Source organism: Mastigoproctus giganteus, chromosome 5 (assembly GCF_048544385.1).
Source record: "Mastigoproctus giganteus isolate SK-2022 chromosome 5, ASM4854438v1, whole genome shotgun sequence".
In the NCBI taxonomy this organism is placed as follows: domain Eukaryota; kingdom Metazoa; phylum Arthropoda; class Arachnida; order Uropygi; family Thelyphonidae; genus Mastigoproctus; species Mastigoproctus giganteus.
In genome coordinates, this window is record NC_143579.1 from 185,018,950 (window position 1) to 185,041,790 (window position 22,841).

The 22,841-nt window shown below is 36.7% G+C and overlaps 1 protein-coding gene across 1 annotated transcript in view; it reads right to left on the reverse strand.

The window, feature by feature from the left end:
• Nle (notchless protein homolog 1) overlaps positions 1-22,841 on the reverse strand; it is a 71,546-nt gene that overhangs the window by 21,489 nt on the left and 27,216 nt on the right. Inside the window, exons 6-9 of the mRNA XM_090373581.1 lie at positions 12,389-12,486; positions 10,096-10,288; positions 9,841-9,976; positions 3,631-3,677 (exon numbers count right to left, since the gene is read on the reverse strand). Coding sequence (XP_090229707.1) covers positions 3,631-3,677; positions 9,841-9,976; positions 10,096-10,288; positions 12,389-12,486 — 474 coding nt within the window. The remainder of the gene's footprint in view (positions 1-3,630; positions 3,678-9,840; positions 9,977-10,095; positions 10,289-12,388; positions 12,487-22,841) is intronic.

Consider the following 22,841-nt stretch of genomic DNA (forward strand, 5'->3'; position numbering starts at 1 on the left):
AATTTGCTTTTTTTTATGAACTATGACTTGAAAATATTTATACATAATTATATTCTACAACTTGGACTTTTCACTAATGAGTCTGAATTACTGATGTTTTACCATGCTAATAAAAAGTGTATTTTCATAAATGGCTAACCAAGTCTTCACATATCAGTCTTCTGCACAAAAGTTCACTGGTGCTGATAAGAATAGTAAACAATTAATAATGAGTATATAAAATACATAACAGCATTTATCACTAGACATCGGATAATATGCACCAAATTGCTATTACATGTAATAACAGTCTTACATTTATTTATTAATCGAATTGCAATGGAACCAACTGGACTAAACTTAAAAACGTGAACTTTTGAAGCCTCCAATTGAAATGGAAATTCCTGCTCCCAACTAAAAAATATCATCTATTTTTTAATAGATGATTTTTTAATCTAAATGCCAAACGACATTAACTACAAAATCATTTTGTAATTAACCAAGAAAAAGTCATTTAACATTTTCTTGGTGTACTGGAAATGTGCTTATAAGCCCAAGCTAATTTGTAAAGTACTAGAGGGATACAGCTGTGTGACATGATATGCATTGTTATTTGTATAAAGTTATCTCAAAACAAAAATGCAATTTTGTAGTTAACACTGTTTGACACTAAACCCTTGAAGTCTGATTATAGAATTAAGTAACCAAGCAAAATGAATCTTGACAAACAGAAAATGTTTTCTAGCCAAATAATCAGAAAGAATTGTCCTAGCAAAACCAATTGAAGTATCCAAATCAGACTTTATTTATTTTTATAGAATCAAAGTTTTTAGCATAAAGCAATGCTACACATAACCATGTTCCTCACTTTGTCAAAATAGGCATTGGTGGAAAAGAAAGGCCAGTTGCATGTCTCTGTAAATAGCTATGCATGCAGGGGCTTTCACAAAGATATTTTTTTTACACAAAAAATAACTTTATTAACTTGTCAAAATTTCTCCAAATTGTTTCTGCATGCCTATGTAAGCCATGAGCTAAGCAAGTAATATTGATTAGGTTTGGATAGAAAACTATAATAAACATTTGGATAGAAAACTAATAGCAATTTTCTATCCAAATGCTAATGCAGAAACTGCTTTTATCATATACAGATTGGTTGGTTGGTTGGTGTTTTATGGCACATTGGCAACTAAAATCATAATACATCAAGTCAATCATACACATCACTAAAAAAAAAGGTGCACTTTTTTTGCCATGGATCAATTCTCAGCTGGACATAACTGCAAATAATCATTCACAAATCTTACAACTGTGGAGTGATTCACATTTTCAAGAAACTTACAAGGAAGCAGATGCAGATAAGAAGGCTATCAATCTAATCCCCCACACACCAAATGGGAAATATATGCTGATGAAATTCAACAGTCAAAAACATCTGCTGAATAGCAGATGTTTTTGGCTGTTAAATTTTATCAGCAGACATTCAGATGCAATTTTCTCTAATGTCTTGACAAATTTTGAATAATATCATCATGAATATCATTAAGATAATTCTTCTTAAGGCAGATTAATCTGGAATTTTTTTGATTTATACCATATTTTTTCAAAAATTGTTTGAAAATGAATTTAAATTATCAAAAGAGATGTTGCTTCTTGACAAAGATCCTATGAAAAGTCACTTCTCTTGAAGTAAATGGTTTGGTTAAAAGTGACTAATCTGTCAATTTTCCCTTGCTTTTTCTTTTTTTGGCCACAACGTATGACGTTATTTTCACATGTCAGTCAATCTTGAACTTTTTCCTGCATGGAACATTCTCTTCAAAACAACATAAAAGACCATACAGCCATTCATGATGAACTCTTTTCTGTGATTGCAACATGTAATTTCATAAGTTTAACATCAGATTTGATTTTTGCCATCTTGAACAAAAGCTCAAACTGCTTATTATGTAAATTTTTTTAATTGCAAAACTGAACTGTTATGCTACACATTCAAAGAATATACTGTCATCCAAAATTCATTAATGGCACAAGAATTAAAATAAAACACCACTGACGTGTTTTCCCATGCTAATGTTATCATAATATCATTATGTTTTCAATTATTGAAATCACATTTCTGAGTTTAATAACTGAAAAATACTTTAGGAAGCTCTGATATAAGGTTTCAATGTTGATAGTAATATTTGTGTTATGTGCATTTTGCATATAATATACATATAATCAATGTCTAGTTATCACATGGTTGTTATCATGCCAACAATTATATTTTCGAAACTGAGTTTAATACAAGGTTTATCCCAAAAGTAATGCACAAAAGTGGTTAATTTAAAATTAATTTATTTTCTATAACATTATTTATTCCTTTATGCTTAATGATTATTTCTCAATGGTCAGCAATTTTTGAATGCCGTTTAGCCATCTGCTGAAGTTAAGCTGTCTGATGTACTGGGCCATGGCTGTACTCAACATTTATAAAGACAAATTTTTGTCCACACAATGGTTCCTTGAACTTGGAGAGTAGATTGTAATCACAAGGACTCATATCGAAACGCTAAGGGAGATGAAATAGTTCTTCCCAATTGTAATTGGTGAAAGCTAGCTGTAAAGACTGCGTTTATGAGAACTTGCATCGTCATGGAGTATGAGCACACCAGCTTCCAATTTCAGTGGTTGCTTCTGACAAAATGTTGCATATAGTAGTCTCCAGGTTCTGATCTTCCAAGTGGTATGCGATCAGCAGCAATAATGCCTTCATGATGTAAACCACAATGACCACTTGTTTTGCCTTTGGTTGTTGCTGGCAACGTTCAGAGAGTGTGGCAGCAAAGATGGATGCTTGTACTGAGCTTACTATGACTTCAGTTCTGATCAAAGCAGAGTGTTCGTGTCTCATCAATGGCAACAATGCATTTTAAAAAAACTCTTCACCTTCTTGTCAGTAATATGCAAGTACTGCACTAAAATTTCTCTACACTTCACTTGTTCATCCAACAGCAAATGTGGGACCCATTGGGTAGAGACCTTTCATTTTTGTAACAACTCAATTAAAATTAAGTGAATGGATGATTTCAGTATTCTAGATTCATTAGTTATTTCTTCACAGGTCATAAGTCTGTCTTCCTTCAAAATGGTGGTAATAATGACTGCCAATATGCTGTCCACAATGTTCTCAGTCTACGTGAGCTATTTCTTGTCTTCTATACTGGCCTGGCCTGGCCTGAACAAAACTTTTGAGACCAAAGTGAAATCATGTTATGATCTACTGTTCACCCACCACTTATTTCCCACAACAATTCACAAATTTCAGTCAGCATCTGACCAGGTTTCAATTTGGATAAAGCTCTTTGATCTGAAACTAATCCAACCCAAAGCAATATCACCATCTATTTTGGTGTCGTTAATAGAAGATTAAACAACAAGTGTAAAAACAACACCAGTCATTGCTCAAAGTAACTGATGTAACTTGAATATATCCATCAGTGTTTTACACTTCCAAGTAGGCCCAGTGCAACTTAAGTCCCAGCAGTGCTGTTTGTAAGAATATTTATCCCCAAAATGTAATAAGTAATATAAAAAAACAACTTAAAAACAATTATGATAAAAAAAAACAGCATTAGTGGTATATAACAAGAATGAGAAACAACATACCTTAGCCATGTCATACCTCTCCTTAGCCAATTTAGCTAGTTCTTCATCTATGAATTTAATTCATTAAATATAAATCAAGAGAAAATTTTGAAATGCACTAACTAATACATAACATGAATCTAACATTTTTTTGTGAGAATTATATGTATGAGTTAAAACAAAATAAGTATTCTAAAAATTTCAATAATCAAAAAGTGGCATTACAAATGCATATAATTTGAAAAAACTGAATCGAAATATGTGTAAAACGGAGTCAAACAATAATTTCACTAATAAACAATAATGAGATCTTGCGTAATGCATGTAAATTGATAAATATTCTTATACATACAATGATAAATGGTTAAGAAAAGAAACTTTTACTGCTGTTCTTGTAGAGAGGCAAAGGGATTAATGTTGAGGTAATTCAAAATTGCAACCCAATCCCCCAATTAAAATGCCATTTGAAATTTTGAACAGTATTTAAACAAAGTATAATCATGAGAACAACTGCTAAATCTAACAGGCACAAATGTCAAATGTTCAAAGAAGTAATTTTAGAAGCTATTCATCTTGTTATACTTTTAAAGAGTTATTGTTCCAGATCTAGATCATCACTGAACTGAGGAGGTTAGTAACAGAAAAGAAATTTGCATGGGATGAATATAAATTATGAAGAGTTGAACATTATGTCATGTACAAATAATTCTGTAATAAAGTAATTCAGGGTTTGATCAGCTGGTTGTTTAAGAGATTTATTAATGCATCAAATGTGACAATCATAGTGGACCACTTCTTATGGTTACCGATATGCATCCATGTATCTTCAAAGTTACTTAGTCATAATGCTACATATATTTAGAAAGATATTAGTGGATGTGCTAAAGGTCAATGGCATTTAGATATAAGAAGACATCAGTGATATTATTTCTGCCATGAGATCTCTGAACATAAGAATTTATTCAGTTCCAGTCATAGCATTAAAAGCAAGCATGTGGAGGATCTTTAATCTACTACTTCTACCTACTAGTTCATGCTATACTGCAGAACCCTATCTTGAATTTGATTTAACAAATTTTGTTAAATTGGTAGTCAATGTACGGTATGTCAAAATCATGGCTTGGAGGTTGCAGTGCTACTTTTGCAATTTGATCTGCTAATTCATTCCCTGTTATAAGGCTAGATATCCAACAGAAGTGTATTTCTTGTTTGCATTTTGTGAGTTTGATTAAGATATTGTGTGTGTGTGTGTGTGTGTGTGTGTGTGTGTGTGTGTGTGTGTGTGTGTGTGTGTGTGTGTGTGTGTGTGTGTGGTTATTTTATTTAAAGATCCATTGTACCAGGATGGGAAGGGTATTTTAATTTTCTTCAAAGCTTGTGCTGCATTCTGTGTAGATCATTCTTTTCTGATGAGGGATATTTTTAAAGTAGTCAAAGAACATTAATATTAAATATAGTTTTACCACACACTGAAGATCTGAATTCTTGTGATAGTAAGTGTTATAATGTGCTTTCTGAAATGACTACAGTAGTTTAGTCCTTGAGGCTGTTGCAGACATTCTCTCAGATGTGCCGGGCTATGCTTGCTACCTGGGAGTCTAAAATACTGATGGAACTGATATTCGAGTGATACTCAAGTCAAGTGGACTTAATTTTGGTAAAGACCGGTTGGTCTGTGACAGCCAAATCCTCTGCTCGCACCTGCACAATGGTGGGACTGTTAGTAACCCTGGGTATAATCCCATGTGCAAATCCTGAAATACGCCACCCAGCACACTGTAGGTGACCACACAGGCGTGAACCAACGTAAGAAGGGATCGAGGTGTAGCACCCACACAACACAGAGGAATGCCATCCCTCTATGTTACCAGGCAATACTACCAATTCGCTTACTAGAGGCTTGAAGTGGTGGAACCCATGTTTAGTCTCCAGAGCAAGTGCCGGCAAACCCAATCCAATCTTTTCCATCATGCAGTATGACTGATGCCTCTCAAGGTTATGATGAACATCACGGCAAGATCCAATCTTCTTTACATTTCGAGGGTACAGCTCTAAAACAGTGTTGCAGACTAGCAACCACAGTCCACTGGACTGAACCTATTGGTAACTCTATAGGAGGCTTCAGAATCAGCTTGTGTATAATCTCACTGCCTCTACTCTGCCAGTTAGTAACTGGAGGGAGTCCAAGTAGCGTGTATGAGGGGACATTGTCAATGCCCCATCATGTCAAGGAGCGGTTACCAAGTGTACGCCAGATCCAAAAATTTCATTATTTCATACAGCACGTTCCCCCCACCTTTTCTTACTACTGAATACCCCATGAATTGTCAAACCAATAGAACAAATTTATCTACGAAAAGATTTAGACCTCCCAAACACTTCCTCATTCATTTCACAAATATACGTGGTCTGAGTTCCAATCTCAGTGATCTCCATTTCCACTTAGTCTGCCAAACCCCATGTACCTTTTCTGACAGAATTCCAGTTGATTCAACCACTGCTCATCTCAGTTATCCAAACTATTTGCTGTATGATTCCTTTCGCTTCAAACGTGGCACTTGTGCATGTCCATTCTGATACTCCCTGTCAGATTTAGTGATTTGGAATCTCTCCTTTTCGATCTTCTCTGGCTTAAAATCTCTCTACCACATTCTGTAAAATTCATCTCCAAAGGCGTATCAGAAGGATTTTGACGAATTTTGATGCCAAGAAAGCTCCAGGTCCTAATGGTATTTCTCCACTTGTTCTCAAAACCTGTGCTCCTGAATTTACTTCTGTTCTGTGTCACCTTTTTTCACTTTCTTATTCCAAAGGTGTGTTGCCTTCTGCTTGGAAATTTGCTCATATCCAACTGGATCCTAAAAATGGTGACAAATCCCTCCCATCCACTTATCATCCCATCTACTCTTTCTAAAGTAATGGAGAAATCAATTAAACACCAACTCTTAAACTATTTAGAAACCTTCCATCTGATCAATGATCACCAGTATGGATTCTGTCAGTGGCGATCCACTGATGATATCCCTTACGTCACCCATTTATGGACAAATTCAATGGAAAAGTTTGGTAAAACTCAACCAGTTGCTCTAGATTTTTTAAAGACTTTTGATCATGTTTGGTATAAAGGTCTTCTAAATAAGCTTCCATCTTATGGTTTGCCAACTGTTTTATGTAATTGAATATCCAGTTTTCTCTCTGACCATTCACTGTGCTGATAGCAGATGCCTCTCTGTCTTCTAATTTCTCCACTAATGCTGGTATCCCTGAAGGTTCTGTTCTTTCTCCCACTCTTTTCCTCTTGTATATTAATGACCTTCTTCCAATGACCGGAAAGCCTATCCATAGTTTTGCTGATGATAGCACATTGCATTCCACCTTCCAGTTTGAGAAACCTTGTCCTGCTGAAACAGCTTCAACATCTCTCGAACATCCACTACCAATTCCTTAAATGCTGATCTCCAGGAAATTCTCCAGTGGGGTAAAGATAACTTAGTTGATTTCAATCCTTCTAAAACTCAGTCCTGTCTTATATCTCACAAAAAAGGATTCTTCTGGTGCTATGCTTTTCTTCAATGACACTCCGATTTCTAGGCAAGAACACATATCTCTATTGGGGATTACCTTGACTTCTAATCTCTCTTGGCATAAGCACATTACATATATTGCTTCCTCTGCATCCGAAAAACTGGGTGTTCTCTTTTGCTTACGACATTACTTTTCTTCAAAACAGCTGTTCACTCTGTATAAATCACAAATCTGCCCTACCATGGAATATTGTTCCCACATCTGGGGCAGTGCTCCCAAAACCTCTCTCAGGCTTCTAGATTCCATTCAAAAGAATGGCAGTTAATTAATGGCTCATCTCTAACAAAGCCTCTTCACTCCCTGTCTCATAGGCATTCTGTTTCTGTTGCATGCCTTTTCTGTAGATACTTCCATGGGCATTGTTCTGAATTGACTTCTATAATTCCCACTCCCCCTTTCAAAGCAGTCTGAACACATGCCGCAACCAGTCAACATCTTTTTACTGTCCAACTACAAACTCACAGAACCAACTTTTCTTCCTCCTCATTTATTCATTCAACTTCTGTTTTCAGGAACAACCTTCCTTCATACATATTTCCTGAAAATTATAATCTACAGAAGTTCAAGTCTAATGTCAAAAAATAACTTCTTTCATCTTTTCAACCTCCAACCCATGCACAGTATAAGTACTATAGGTTCTAATACCTCTCATGTGACAGGTGGGAAAGAGCGGTAGTGTTTAGTACACGCTTCTTGATTAGACCGGGGTTCGAGCCTGTGACCACCAAATACAGAGGATGCGGAAAGGTCAGGGAATGACCACCGCATATCCATGGAGCAATATGGCCTTAGTTGCTAATACTCCTATAAACCAAATAACAACAAACTCTCATGTTCAGAATTTTCATTAAAAAAAAAAATCTGTTGTCTCTATCATTCTTCCAACTCCACTAATCACTTGGAACTCATTAACTTTCTCCAATCCAACTTTCCTAAATTGAGGTGATTTTAATGTTCACATTCCCAGCCGGCTTCCATTTTCTAGTCACACTGACCCAGCTGGTCAAGATGCTGGGGCTTTTGCAATTACTAATGACTTCGCACAGATTGTTCTGTTTACCTACCAAAATACCAGGCACATACAGGAAAGAATATTGTTTTCCTTCTGTTAATCATCCATGCATGGCACCCTTCAGAATACAAACTCTCCTTGAATTTTCAGAATTCTATTTTTAACTTTGTGAGCAATTATAAAATCCCAATGTCAAAAATTTAAGAAAAAAAAATTAAAGTTCAATTTAATCTATAACTATCAAAATACACCAATTATTATTACAAAATCAAAAACTCCAATATACTATATAAAAACATGCCTCATACAATGAGAGCAACATACTACTGTCTAAACTAAAGCACTCTATACAGAAATAAATAAATGAGGATTATTCTCACCACAGCAGTGAGAATAATCCCTAGTTTGATATGAAGATCAATCAGAAAGTAATGTCAGTTTCTTTCCTCCAAACCAGAAATAATTTTTTAAAATATCCATTAATGTTTTTTTTTTTCACTATGAATAATGATATGTACTGCACTATGATGACAGGCATTTACATCTAAGTTTTCTCTGGATATACAACAAGGTGTTTCTCTAACTTCACTCTGGCTATCTTAGACAAGATATCAATAATATAAAAAACTGCCTAATATTGCCATGTGCTAGAATGGTCAGCAACCTGTCAAATAAATGATAAATAAAAAAAAAAAACTTCAAATAAAATAATAAAATAAAACAATGAAGCCCCTTATAGCACTCACAAGAACTTCATGTAAGGAAGGCAGAAGAGATGTGACTACTTGAAACTCTCCATAAATAGTTTATAATACTGTAGTTATTGTACATATTAACAATGGAAACAGCTGTATCATGGTCAATGGGTATATCTTTTGGCATTATGAGAAATAGAAGCACCAGACTTCACAGATGTCAACTGTCCACTATACAGAGCTGTGATTAGGAATTCAGTTTTTCATTTTGCTTCAGAAATTCTAAATGACCTATCACAAGGAGATACTATATATATCCACAGTCAAGAAAAGGTTGCCAAACACATAGTAGAATCCAACTGCACAATTCAGTCAGCATATTAAAAAAAAAAAAAAAAAAAAATCAAGCCCAAAGTATAAACCAAAAGAAGTCCACAGTTCTTTCTTGTGGGTTTTGGCACTTCCCACAACATTTTGTTCAGACCTGTTTTGTGAATCTATTTAGGTGTATCAGCCAGAACTTAAGGAGGGGATATATTCTGAAGAACAAAAACTGCTGATAATATTTCTTTTGCCAATTACCAGTTCCTTGATAGCAAAGTAGTAGGCATTGAATAAATACATCTCACAGCTCACTCTATCTGACATCAATACTGTGGAAATGTAATCTTCATTTTTGGCAGTTTTCATACTATTCGTCAGTGTCTACTAAGTTATCAGTGAGTTATCATATACTTTCTTCAACATAAACATCAATGGTCTTTTGCTATATGCAAGGGGCACTGCCATCACTGTGAGCTGTTTAAACAACACAGTTCTTCAGAGATTTTCTGCAACCAATGCTTCAACTGAATATGTGACACAGCAACATTACTTTCTGAATGCTCCATAATGATATATCTGTTTAATTAGATCAAACAACAAAGTTTATCAATTTACTTGATTCTGTCACTTGTCTGTATACCACACTTGCTTTGCTGGGATCATAGGCCCCAGTTCTCATGACATAATCTGTACTGAGTGCTAAAGTATTCACCCAATGCCCATGACCTTGAAGTGTCCTACACAAAACACCCTAAAACATTAAAAAAAAAAACAAAAAAATAAATAAATAAGTTTTCAGGGTCACTTATTATATTAGGGTTTTAAATGTTCTTTAAATAGTGTCACACAGTAACAGAAAAAAAACCTTACATCTTTATCTCGCCAGACTTTGATAGTACAGTCTTGAGAACATGAATACAGAAGTCCTGCTCCACCCCATTTGACACAAGTAACACTTTTTGTATGACCCGAAAGAATAACAAGGGTATGACCAAGAACTATATCCCAGATTCTCACAGTACAATCTTTGGAAGAACTGGCTAAGTGACGACAGTCAGGATTTCTGAAAAATAAAATGGGTTATTAGAAAGCACCACACACGTGCCTTGCATGTATAATATCTTTATACATAAAGGTTGTTTAAAAAGTCTGAATTCCGATTACTAATAAACTAAGATATTCACTGTAAATTTTATACACAGTTGATATAGCTCTTTATATAACATGATGAAACTAAATAATGATTTACAAAATTAAACACTGTTATAACATGCTAAAGGAATTGTTGCAAACTGCATCAGGTAATGCTAAAGGTGCCAACAGCCACCTTCATTCAAGCACAAAAATTAAAAATACAGACTACATAAGCAGGAGCCTATAATCAATAGGCACAGTCTCCTGTCCAAAGAATGGCATTACCTGCCAGAAACAAGCAAGAATCCACCTTGCCCCCCAATTGCACCTAGCTCAACAGGTGAATAGATACTCATTGGGATATGTGCTTAGACACCCATTTAAGAAGAAAAACAAGAAAGTTTAGGGGAATCATAGTGACAACTCCTTCAAGGAAGCATCGGCCCTGCAGAAATTTCCATTTTTTCTTTTAAGTTTGTGTTATTTATTTATTATTACTTTTATAATTTGGTATTTAATTTGCTGTTTTTTTCTATAATTTTTAATTAGTAGATGCCAACGTTGCATATTACATTTTGGTTTTGGCCTGTCAACTGGAAGCACTTTACTTCTCATCACCTTCTGGTCTAAAAGCTCTTAACATGAAAATTCACATTTTGTCTTTTCAGTTTGTTTGAGTTGATTCCTAGTTATCAGGTTTGGTTACCCTTTTAACATTTAAGACTTCTTTTCCAGTGTGCCTGCCTGAATCGCTTGTGCAGGGGTCATCCATGACAGAAATGCCCAAGTGTTTTTGGAATTTCCACAAGACTGATGCCTGATTGAAAAAGTGGTCACTGTGTTTCCCTTAAACTTTACCTGTATTTTTTTTTTTTTTTTTTTTTTTAATGGATGTCTGTATTCACCTGTCAGGTTAGGTGCAGTGAAGGATTTCAATGCATGTTTCTGGCAGAAGTGGCACTCATTCAGCAACACCTATTACAGTTTGAAATAATTCCTTTAATGTGCTATAACAGTGCTTAATTGTAAATCATTACCTTCTTATAGTTATTGATACACCTTTTGATTGTTTAACCCAGCTGTAACTAGTACTTCATTCTTGACTTGTTCTTCCTATTCCCTTCACTTCAAGACACAATAAATGTAATTTTTACCACATTTAGAATGAGAGCCCTTAGAGGCCGTCTTTACAATCTATGAAGGCTCATTTCAGTTTCTTGACTGAAATTTTAATTCAACTTCTGGTATTAAATGTCATCACTGTTTTCAATTTTTTACCAAGTTTTTTTCTCTTAAGTGTTATTTATATAATTTTAATTTCAATTAATTCCACCTAGAACTTTAATTTTATACTACTTTTTTTGCACTGTTATTGATTTTAGAGCCATTTTTCATTTACTTAATCACTCTTACTTGTCATCACCTTCTGATGTAAAGCCTTGTGTTTTTATGAAGAATAATTTGTTCCCATTCTTGCCTTCATTTCTTGTCCACATAACCTTAACTAAATAAATAACTCATACTGTGCATGGTCATCATCCTAACTTCATATGAACTGAAATCACTTAATGTTCAAAAGGGGGATAAATTTTTGCCATTATTAGAAGTTAAACGAAAAACACTGTTGAACTATTTGTTTTAAGATATTTACTGAATTATTATTATATCATTCTAATAATGGCAATACACAATTGCTATGTTTCAAGATTCTTCTAAAGTTCATCTTCAGGCCTCTAAACAGAGGCCCAAAAATGGGGTTCAGCAGATCATTTAGTAATTTTCTGTACCCTGCATTCTTTAACAAAGTTTCTGCAACTTATCACATAATGATCATGTTTCATCAGTCTCTTTTTTTTTTATTTTTAAATACTGAACTTTGGCATATTGCCTCAGTGTTACTAAAATATTGTATGTTCTTTTAACTAGTTAATGCCTGCCTGTGATATGATTTAGAAATCGTTAAGACTAGTAACTTTTACTTGCATACAGCTTATCATTTATCATCAAGCTATACTTTCATTTGTCATACCTATGAAGTGGTTCCCAGCAAAGCCATGTAACCCACTGTCTATGTCCCATAAGCACTTTACCTAGCTGCTTTCCTGTTTCTGGATCCCAAATTCGAATCTATAAGAAATCAGAACAGTAACAAGTATGACTACACTCAAAATATTTAATTCATCAATATTATTAAAACAATTGAAATAGGCGTCATAAAATCATAGACAATGACAAAATAATGAAAGGAAGCTATTCAACATCAGCCTTTAAAAAAAAATAAAAAAAACTGCTGATTTCTTTGACTAAAAGAAAACTCATATTTAGTTTACAATTCTTTAATAAGTATACCTTTGATATGCTATGTACTGACTATTTGTCAATGTCAGCAAATTGGCAGCATTGTCAGGATGAGAACAAAAAAGCCTCAAAGAAAATAAAGTAGTTTTATTTGGATCCACGAGTAAGTGTACTAATGACCTCAATAAAGTGCAATAGGAGGAAGAAACTCTTTCTCAGCATCTTCTTGGCAGTCTGACTCTAATCAGTAGTAAGAAACTTAAGGCTGTCATTTGGTGGCATTGACAGTAATGTAGCAATAAAATCGATACCACTAGTTGGCAAGTTTAGCAATGACTAGAAATCCTTTCTCGTGCTGAATCCAAGCGATTATATTGTTATCATGACCATCATATGCCTTCCAGCTCTCCTTTATAAAGCTTCATTTTTCCAAAATGTCACTAATTTTCAAAGTTGATGGCTTGCAGCATCCATTTTTCTTGTAAAAAATAAATTTAAACAAAAAATATTTTTACTGTAAATGATAAATCACTTTTCTATACTTTTAACTCTTAGCTGACAAAACAAATGATTAAATCAAAGGCAGTTGAAAGAATTAATGTCAGTGGTGTGAGGATGTTAATTTGAATAAAGTAAGGATGCCACCATACTGATGGCATCGTTACTCTTTCTTGGACAACACACATAAAGGGGGACATAAACTGAAATTGCTAAAGGATGGCTGCAGGATATATGTATGAAAATTTGCTTTTGGCCAGAGAGTAATCAATTGTTAGAAGAAATTACTATCTGGTTTTGGAAGTGGGCAGTTTGAATAAATTTAAAGAAGAATTGGACAATTAGAGGGAATGGACAGATGATGGGTAGTTTTTTTTTCTGCCTTAACACTGTACAGGATTGCTTCCTTTCATCATTTGCCATAGCTAATACTGCATGATTTACAGTGTCAGTCATAAATGATTACAAGAGCCACGTCATTGTTGTTGGTATGATATATGAGGCCAAATTTTGTCTGTTCATAAATATTTTTACTGTAAATGATAAATCACTTTTCTATACTTTTAACTCTTAGCTGACAAAACAAATGATTAAATCAAAGGCAGTTGAAAGAATTAATGTCAGTGGTGTGAGGATGTTAATTTGAATAAAGTTTCACCAGTAAGGCACTTTGAGTAATCTAAATACTGATGGCATCCTTACTCTTTCTTGGACAACACATAAAGGGGAACATAAACTGAAATTGCTAAAGGATCGCTGCAGGATAGATGTATGAAAATTTGATTTTGGCCAGAGAGTAATCAATTGTTAGAAGAAATTATATATTATAGCTATGGAATTATACTGATTTGTATAGGCTAATATCCTTCAAGTATATTAAAGTTCTTCTATGCTGACACAATTTCCAAGGAAATAGGATAAAATCTGAGCTTCAGAATGACTGGAAGGCATTAAAGTGGATGGCTAAGTAAAGAGGACAGTCTACCAGAAAATGATGGACCATGAACTGAGTATGACAGGATGTGAACTGGGGTGGATTTTCTCTCAATAATAAAAACAGGTGTCTAAGATGAGCAAGCCCAATTCTAAGTCTTACCAATACTACTACTACTTGAATGTTTTGTTTGAATCTGGAGAGGCACAACTTTGGATCTTGTTTTATCTGGTAAAGTTTGTTGTTGGTATTACTTTGCCAGTTATCGTAACATGCCTTGCAAATTCCTTATATTCCTTATGACTTGTAATCCATATAAGAAACCTGAAAGTATTGTGAAAATGTGGGAAGAGGTTGTTTATTGGCAAGATCAGTGCTCTCATGTCCCAGCATTCCGGAATGTCCTGGGATCCAGCAAAATGTTATCCATTGGTTGGACTCACTGCAGTAGAGTAACTTGGCAGTGAATGGTTTTCAGTGCAGGATGAGAGGAAGAGAAATTTTCCTTCCGTGGCAGAGACTGCACCGAGAGTCAATATAGTTGGAACATGCAAAATGAAAAGTTCAACAATCTGGTCAAGTGCTAGTTGTATGGCATGCAATACGACAGTGAAGATACTGCATTCAGCTGGTAACAATTGGTTGGTTATTTGCCATTTTATGGTACATTAGCACCCAAGGCCATAATGCACCAGGTCAAGATAAACAAAAACTCATTAAAAATATAATTGGTAACCCAAACAGGTTACCATGTCAAAACAAGGAAATGTACATCAAAAGTAAAAATGAAAAATTCAAAGATGAGTGTATAAATTAGCAGATTGTAAAAAGTTAAAAACATCAGACATATTGTCTCTGTCATCTAAAATCTGGCTGAGTGTAAATGGTTCAGCCAGGTTAATAAAATGCATAAAACATAAACATCATGCATTGATAAAAATGGGACATTCTATAAAAATATGAGAAATCGGTAAGAGTTTCACAGTTCTCACACATAGGTGGGTTATCCGCCCTCAGCACAAATGAGTATGTCAGATGACTATAATCTATGCAGAGTTGTGCAAGAACAACTTCCTCTCTTTGGACCCTATGTACACTGGATGTTATTGTTATTGGTATTGGGTTTAATGATACACAGGCTACCCAGGCCAAATTGTGTTCTGTTCATAGTTTATTTACATTCAGCATATCATTAGGGATGTTAAATTATATGCTGCTGTACAGGCCAATATGTACTAAATATGTTAAAACAGTAGTTCACAAACTATTGAGATCTACGGACCCTTTCCAAAATAATTAAAAAAAAAAAAAAAAGTTTAGAATCCTTCAAAAATCAAAAAAGTTTGCAGACCCCTATAAATGCATGGATATATACAGGGTGTCTCAAAAATAGTGGTACAAACGTTTAGGGGAGATAGGTAACATCTAAAGGAATGTGAATCGCATAGGAACCCATAACCAGAAATGCCACAGGAAAGTAGTGCCAGAGGCACAAGAAGAAGAAATGACACAAGACAGTAATTAGTGGCAAACATTTATTTGACATAATATTAATAATGGAGTATGAGATGGATGCATTTCATGATGTTCCAACAGATGCTCGAAGGTTCCACCACGAGACGCGATGCATGCATGACACCGACACAGCATGGATTGGCGAACACGGTTGAACACACCCGGAGTTTCTTTGACGGTAGCAGCAGTGCAGACGAGTCTCGCCCCAAGATCCATTTCCGTCTCCACATGATAGATTTGAGGATCCCCCACAGAAAGAAATCAAGGCTCGATAAATCAGGTGAGTGTGGGGGCCAGGCAACGGGTCCACCACGGCCAATCCATTGACGCACAAAACGCCTGTTCAAATGGTCGCGAACACACCTTCCATAATGGGAAGGCACCCCGTCATGTTGAAACCAAATGTTGTGTCTCACATTTGCTAGAACATCGTCAAGTAACCCTGGTAGAACTTGTTCAAGAAAGATCTGATATTTAGTGGAGTTCATGTGGGATGGTAACAGGTATGGGCTGACTAAGCAGTCACTCACCATACCTGCCCACACATTTATTGCGAAGCATTGTTGTGCCACATGGAGGCGCACACCATGTGGGTTGTCGGGAGCCCACACATGAGCATTGTGCTGATTGAATAAGCCTTCCTGTGTGAAATAAGCCTCATCCATGACCAAAACATAGGCTGGAAAATTCAAGTCTTGAACACTTTCTTGGAGAAACCACTGCACAAAAGCCACATGTGTAGGATGATCTTGGGGGAGCAGTAACTGAACCCTTTGGAGATTAAAGGGGTGTAAGGAATCGTCATGCCAGACATGCTGTACACTGTAACAAGACACTCCTAAGGCAGAGGCAATGGCATGTGATGCAAGAAAGCATGTGTATGAGCTTATGCAGCATCAGCCAAAAAAAAAAAAAAAAAAAATCACACCATTCCCTCCAAATATCCATCCAGTTCCTCCTTAAATTCATTCAACCTATCAACTTCCACGACAGATGGAAGTTTGTTCCAGCAATTAACCACCCGCTGGCTAAAGGCAAATTTCCACACATCTATTCTACATCTGTCTTTTCTAAATTTGAATTTATGCCCCCTTAGGTTGGTAATCTGAACAAGTGGAAGGATCCCATCAGAATTCAGCGTGCCCAACCCATAGTAGGATTATTCTGAATGGCATTTAACACACTTTCTTCCATGGCAGGAGTTCGCGTCGAATGTGGCCTGCCCGCACTACTCCTGTTACCTCTAAATGACCCATAATCACACAAATTTCAATGCACACGTGCAAACAAACGGTGGTCTGGTACATGTCTGTTTGGGAAGCGTTCTCCATAAATTCGTGAGTGGCTCGTCCATTGCCCTCTGCTAATCTATACACTAGGTGCATGTCTGCCAGCTCACAGTTCGTATATTGATGCATGCTCTTCGTGCGGTGACTACTGCTTGAATGAGTAAACCAGAAATTTTCCCTCTCGCGAACTGATGAACAGCGCCGTCTACCGACTTACAGTGACGTTTCTGGTTATGGCTTCCTATGCGATTCACATTCCTTTAGATGTTACCTACCTCCCCTAAATGTTTGTACCAATATTTTTGAGACACCCTGTATATACTGAGTGATCACTGAATAATGACCACCTACCTAATACTTCATAGGGCCTCCCCTTTTGCCCTCAGTACAGCAGCTATCCAACATGGCATTGATTCAACAATGATGTCGGAAGTGTTCGGAAGGTAGGGCCAACCAAGCTGTGCATAATGCGGTCAGTAATGTAGGTATGGAAGTGATTGGTATATCCAGACACCTGATATGCCTTTCCATAGTGTCCCACAAGTGCTCTATGGGGTTGATATCGGGGGAGTTCGGAGGCCAATCGATATGCTGGAAGCCAGAACTGTTCCTCAAACCATTCCTGCACAACAAGTGCTGGATGGCTCGGCGCATTGTCATCTTGGAAGACACCATCGCCATTCGGTAAAAAAAAGTGTACACAGTCAGCAAGCAGTTGACGACAGCGGAGACCACTGATATGTTGTTCCACATGCACCAGGAGTCCAAGTTCCTGCCAGTGAAACATGCCCCACACCATACAACCACCTCCACACCGGCCTGCACTTTTGATACCATGCATGACGGATGAAGAGTCTGATGTTGCTGACGCCAAATCAACCACAGTGTGGAGTAAATAACGTGACTCATCCGACTGGCACACCTTCTTCTGGTCTTCTAACGTTCAACTTGCATGCTCTTTGCACCAGGCAGGTCTTATGCGCCAATGAACCTTGGTTAGGAGAGGATGCCCTAGGGGTCATTTGCTGGTATAGCCCATACATGCAAGCATGCAACACATGGTCATGTCAAATATTGTATTGGGGAGTCAACTCTTCAACAGTGCTGCACCTGGCACTCACCTCTAACATCAACCTTTCAATGACCTTTGCAGTTTTGCCGTCAGGTTGTTGTTTTGACCATTTTGACGCCAGTCCTGGTACACTTTAACTATGGCGGCTCTCAAACACCCCACCAGTTCAGCTGTTTGAGCACCCACAATCTGTCCTTTACCAAAGTCCGATAAATCCTTCCTTTTACCCATCACGCTCGGAATTTTACTACCTACTGAACCACTGACACTTTATCTATGCTACGTAGGTTAACTAACTCCGCACTCTCGTACCTCAAATGGTCAATGGGTCGCATTCAGTTTTCATAGGGGTGGTCATAATTCAGTGACCACTCAGTGTACACACACACACACACACACACACACACACACACACACACGTGTGTGTGTGTGTGTGTGTGTGTGTGTGTGTGTGTGTGTGTGTGTGTGTGTGTGTGTGTGGTCGACCAACATTTCGCATGGAACTGATCTACAGACCCCCAGATGTCTGCAGATCCCAGTTTGGGAAATGCTGTGTTAAAAGTTCTATATATTTGCTTCATTTCCAAAGTGAGATAAATCATGTGAAGTGTTTAATGTGGAGAGTGACTGAAAAGTGTTTGAATGGAGGGTTGAATGTAAAGGACAATCAACCAGAAAATGATGGACCATAATTTGTCTGTGACAAGAATGTAGACTGGACTGCCATCATTGATTACAGACTTAATCTGGCATAGTTTATTTGTAGCCTGTCCAAGCCAAGAATCTCACCTTTAGGAATATAACTTGGTGAATATTATGTGCTTGTAGTCTGTATAGGGGACCAAAAGGCGATAAGTAATCAGTGGAATGGCTGATTTGCAGCAGTATCAGCTAATTCACTTCCCCTGATGCCAATCTGGCTTGAGATCCAGCAGAAGCAGATATCAAATTTTAATGTAACAACAGAAAAAAGCATCTGCCAAATCAGGACTGAATGAGGGTTATACCTCATGGATAACAGAGCCTATAATATGCTTGACAAATCTCTGTATATCATATACTTTTGGCCCTCCCTCTCTCTCTTTAATATGATCAATGGCTATTTCTATTGCATACAACTCTGCAGTATATATATGCTAGCTTCTTATGGAATCTTGCTAAACACTGTTCTGTGGGAGGATAACAGTTAATCCACATGGTTCTGACTTCAAGCCATTGGTGTACACCAGAGATTCCCTCTAGAAATTCTGTAATGTTGTTTGCTTAGATTTACATAGGTATATTTTTTGTAAAGTACAAAATAGTTTAATATTAATTTATGCAGTTTGGTTCAAAATTTATATTTAGTTATGGTTTGGGTCATGCACCCTTACATACGAGTATGCAAGACAGGTTATTAGTGGGAAGGGGGTTGCTAACATGCAGATATGTATTGCAATGTTCAGTTGCGTGTCAGACTCCTGTAAATAATTTTATATTATTACACAATATTGCTTATAAAAATGTAGTACTGGAAATATTTTATAATAAAAATTCAGAACAATTATACGATTTCAGAGAATATAGATTTAGTGGTTCACAATAAAAATATTATGGTGAAAGGGTTTTGCAAGTCAAAAAAGGTTGGGAACTGCTGGTGTAGACTAGCAGGAAGTCAGAATACTGCACTCTGTGTGATGCAAAGAGTTGCTGGTAAATAGCTGGTGGTGGTGTAATAGCCTTCTCCCAGATCTTAAGGAAGAAGTGGCATGATGGAAAATGTGCATGCCAGGGTGGAAGGAATTGTCTTGGTGACTGAGCAACACTGTCTACCATTGTGCTTAGTTCATCACTTAAAAGCCCTTGGATCTGAATACCAAGAGGTGTTGGCAGTCCAACAGATGTTGTAGAGATTTTCCTATCGTGGATCAAAGACTGATGTCCATATGGGATGATTGGGGCAAGGACTTGAATTTGAAAGCATATTACAAGGACAACTGCTTACGTTGAAGAGAAAGAGGTGGCTCGTTTGCTTCAACATGGAGGCTTTGGACAGGAAACGTACAAAATGCTCCAGTGGTGATGGATTGGATCTAACCATCCAAGGGCACAATCTCTAGCAGAGAGCATAAATCTGGGAACTGTAATCAGTTTAGGATGGACAAGAGCCCGGTAGAGCCAGAGTAGGGTACATCGATCTGCATTCCACAAAGTTGATAAAAGGGCATGAAGGATGTTAAGCCCTTTGACACACCTCGTCCTTAGCTGATGAATATGTTGTAGAAATGTCAGCTTCTTGCCAAAAATAAATCCCAGGAATTTAACTTCAGCTACCACACGGATGTTGTTTTGCCCAAGCGTTAATTCTGGGTCAAGATAAATATTACATTTGTGTAATCTTCATCCTGACCCAGAACAGTCTGAATAGCCACACACAAATGGTCTTCTGCAACCAAAATCTGAACCCACTGGTCAAAGATCAAGGTAGAGGTAATCAATGGCTTTTTGCATTTGCCTTTCAATGACCCTCATATTGCATGAATGGCAAAATTTCATAAAATCATTAACATAGAGGGTATTGTTTACCGTTAGTGGAAGTTGTTCTGTGATAAAGTTTATTTTAATGGCAAAAAGCATGACACTTAGAACAGATCCTTGTGGGACACCATGCTCTTGGCAAAATAATCGAGAGAGAGTATGGATCAGATCGTGGAAAGCAGACCATTCTTTCCAGGACCATGCATAAACAGCTTACCAGAGCAATGAGATGATAATTACTTGGATTTCTAGGATCCTTTCCTGGTTTTGAGAAGGCAAGAATGATTGCCTTCCTACAGAAATCCGGGAATTCTTTGCCAAGAAAGATCCTATTAAATAAATTTAGAAGACGATCCTCAGCTTATCTCGAAAGGTGGTTTATCACTCCATAGTGGATGTCATCTGGCCCCACAGTACTTGCTCGCAATAGAATGAGCGCTGTGCTTAACTGTTCCTGTGTAAAAGGCTTGTTATACAGTTCAAGACTTTTGAAGAGAAGCTTAATACATGTTTCTCACTTTCTTCCTTCAGGACCAAGAACTCTGGGGGAAATGATGGCATTGTAGAGATTTTTACAAATGTTTCCTTTAAAATATTTGCAACTGCAGTTGGATTTGCAATTGGTCATCCATTATGTTCTAGGATCACTGAAGGGCAATATTTCTCCCTTCATTTTTTGAATCTTACCCCACACTACTTTTAAGCTAGCTGTCTGAGTCATGGAGGAGATAAAACTAATCCAAAGTAATCATCATGAGAGCAAGAACACGAAACCAGTGTGGAATAGAGAGAGATGTGTCCTGAGAAATGTTACTTAAATCAACATTCCCAGTTTGAAGAACTTCTCTCTCTAAGTCTGAGTGCTGCAGGTCAGTTTTCATTTGGCTTACTATCATAAAAGGAATCCAAATGGAAATAATTTTAAGTCTCCCACAACATCCTAGTTTACCATCATTTACTATCATAAAAGGAATCTCAAAACTAGGATGTGGTGGGAGATTTCAAATCATGCACTTCAATGGTCAATATAAAGGCTTTGGACTGGAGAAGTTCTGAAAGTGCCTAGGGCTATCCTCAGAGCATTGTTCTGGACGACATTTAGCCATTCTAATATGCTTCTCCTAACTAAGTCGTATACCAGAGAACCACAATCTAAGCATGAATAGATCAGAAACTTGTAAAGGTACCGATCAGCTCCCTACAACATGGACAAGACTCAAAGTATGTTTTGGACAATTAGTTCATAGATGGGTAACATTTACTTGGAAATTTAGCTTGCTATCTAAAATCAGGCCCAGAATTCTGATGCCATTACTAGTGGTATCAGACTATTATTTAGTTGTAGTTCAAGATTGGGGTGAAGAGCATTGCTTACAAAAGTGAGTGACGGTAGATTTCTGTTCTGCTAGTTGATATCCATTGCATGAGGCCTAAGATTCAATTTTGTCGATGGCAAGGTGACATTCGATAATGTTCATGCTCTGTGATGGCAGATGGTGAGGTCATCTGCATACAAGTAAGTTTTGACAGTTTTGTGGAAGCCTTATGTCATGTTGTTGACGTGAATTGTGAATAAGGTTGCACTTGGTATAGATCCCCATTGTACTCCTTCCCGAATATGAGATGTATGCAGTATGTTTTGACTGTGAGCCTGAAAAGAGTGCAGGAGAAGAAAATTCCAAATTATCTCAGATGACTCCTTAACCCTAGATGGTAAAGGTCCATAATAATACCATGTTACCAGGTAGTGTCAAGTACATTTTTGATATCTGTTGACCATGACTATGTTGTTTCACAACAAAGGCATTGCAAATATTGGATTCAGCTTTGATGAGTATGGCGAGAGTGGATGTGTTCTTAAGAAAACTGCACTGATGATCAGATAAAAGATTCTCTGATTCTAAGATCTGTGCAAGCCTCATATGAACCACTCTCTGAAAATTTTTTTCACATGGAGCTTGTAAGAGATATTGGTCTATAATTTTGAATGAAGGGAGGAGCTTTGCCTGGTTTTACTACTAAAATTCTTGTTCTACTCTTGCTGTACAACAAGAATGAAAGAATGGCATCAGGAAAGAGGATAAACATTTTCTGAAAGGATCTAATCATAGAAAATCAGTAGAATACACAAGTCCTCTTCAAGTAACTGTTTTAGCATAATGTAATGAATGCCATCTGGGCTGGCAACACTATTTGAAGATTTATTTAAAGATGCCTTGAGTTCTGTTAAAGTAAACAGCTGACTGTATGGAAATGAAAGATGTGTACAACAGTTAATTTTGTGGCATTCTGCATCTTCTTTGATGCATTTAAAGGAGACTAGTGTAAGAGGCAGAAGCAAAAATATTACAAGAATGAT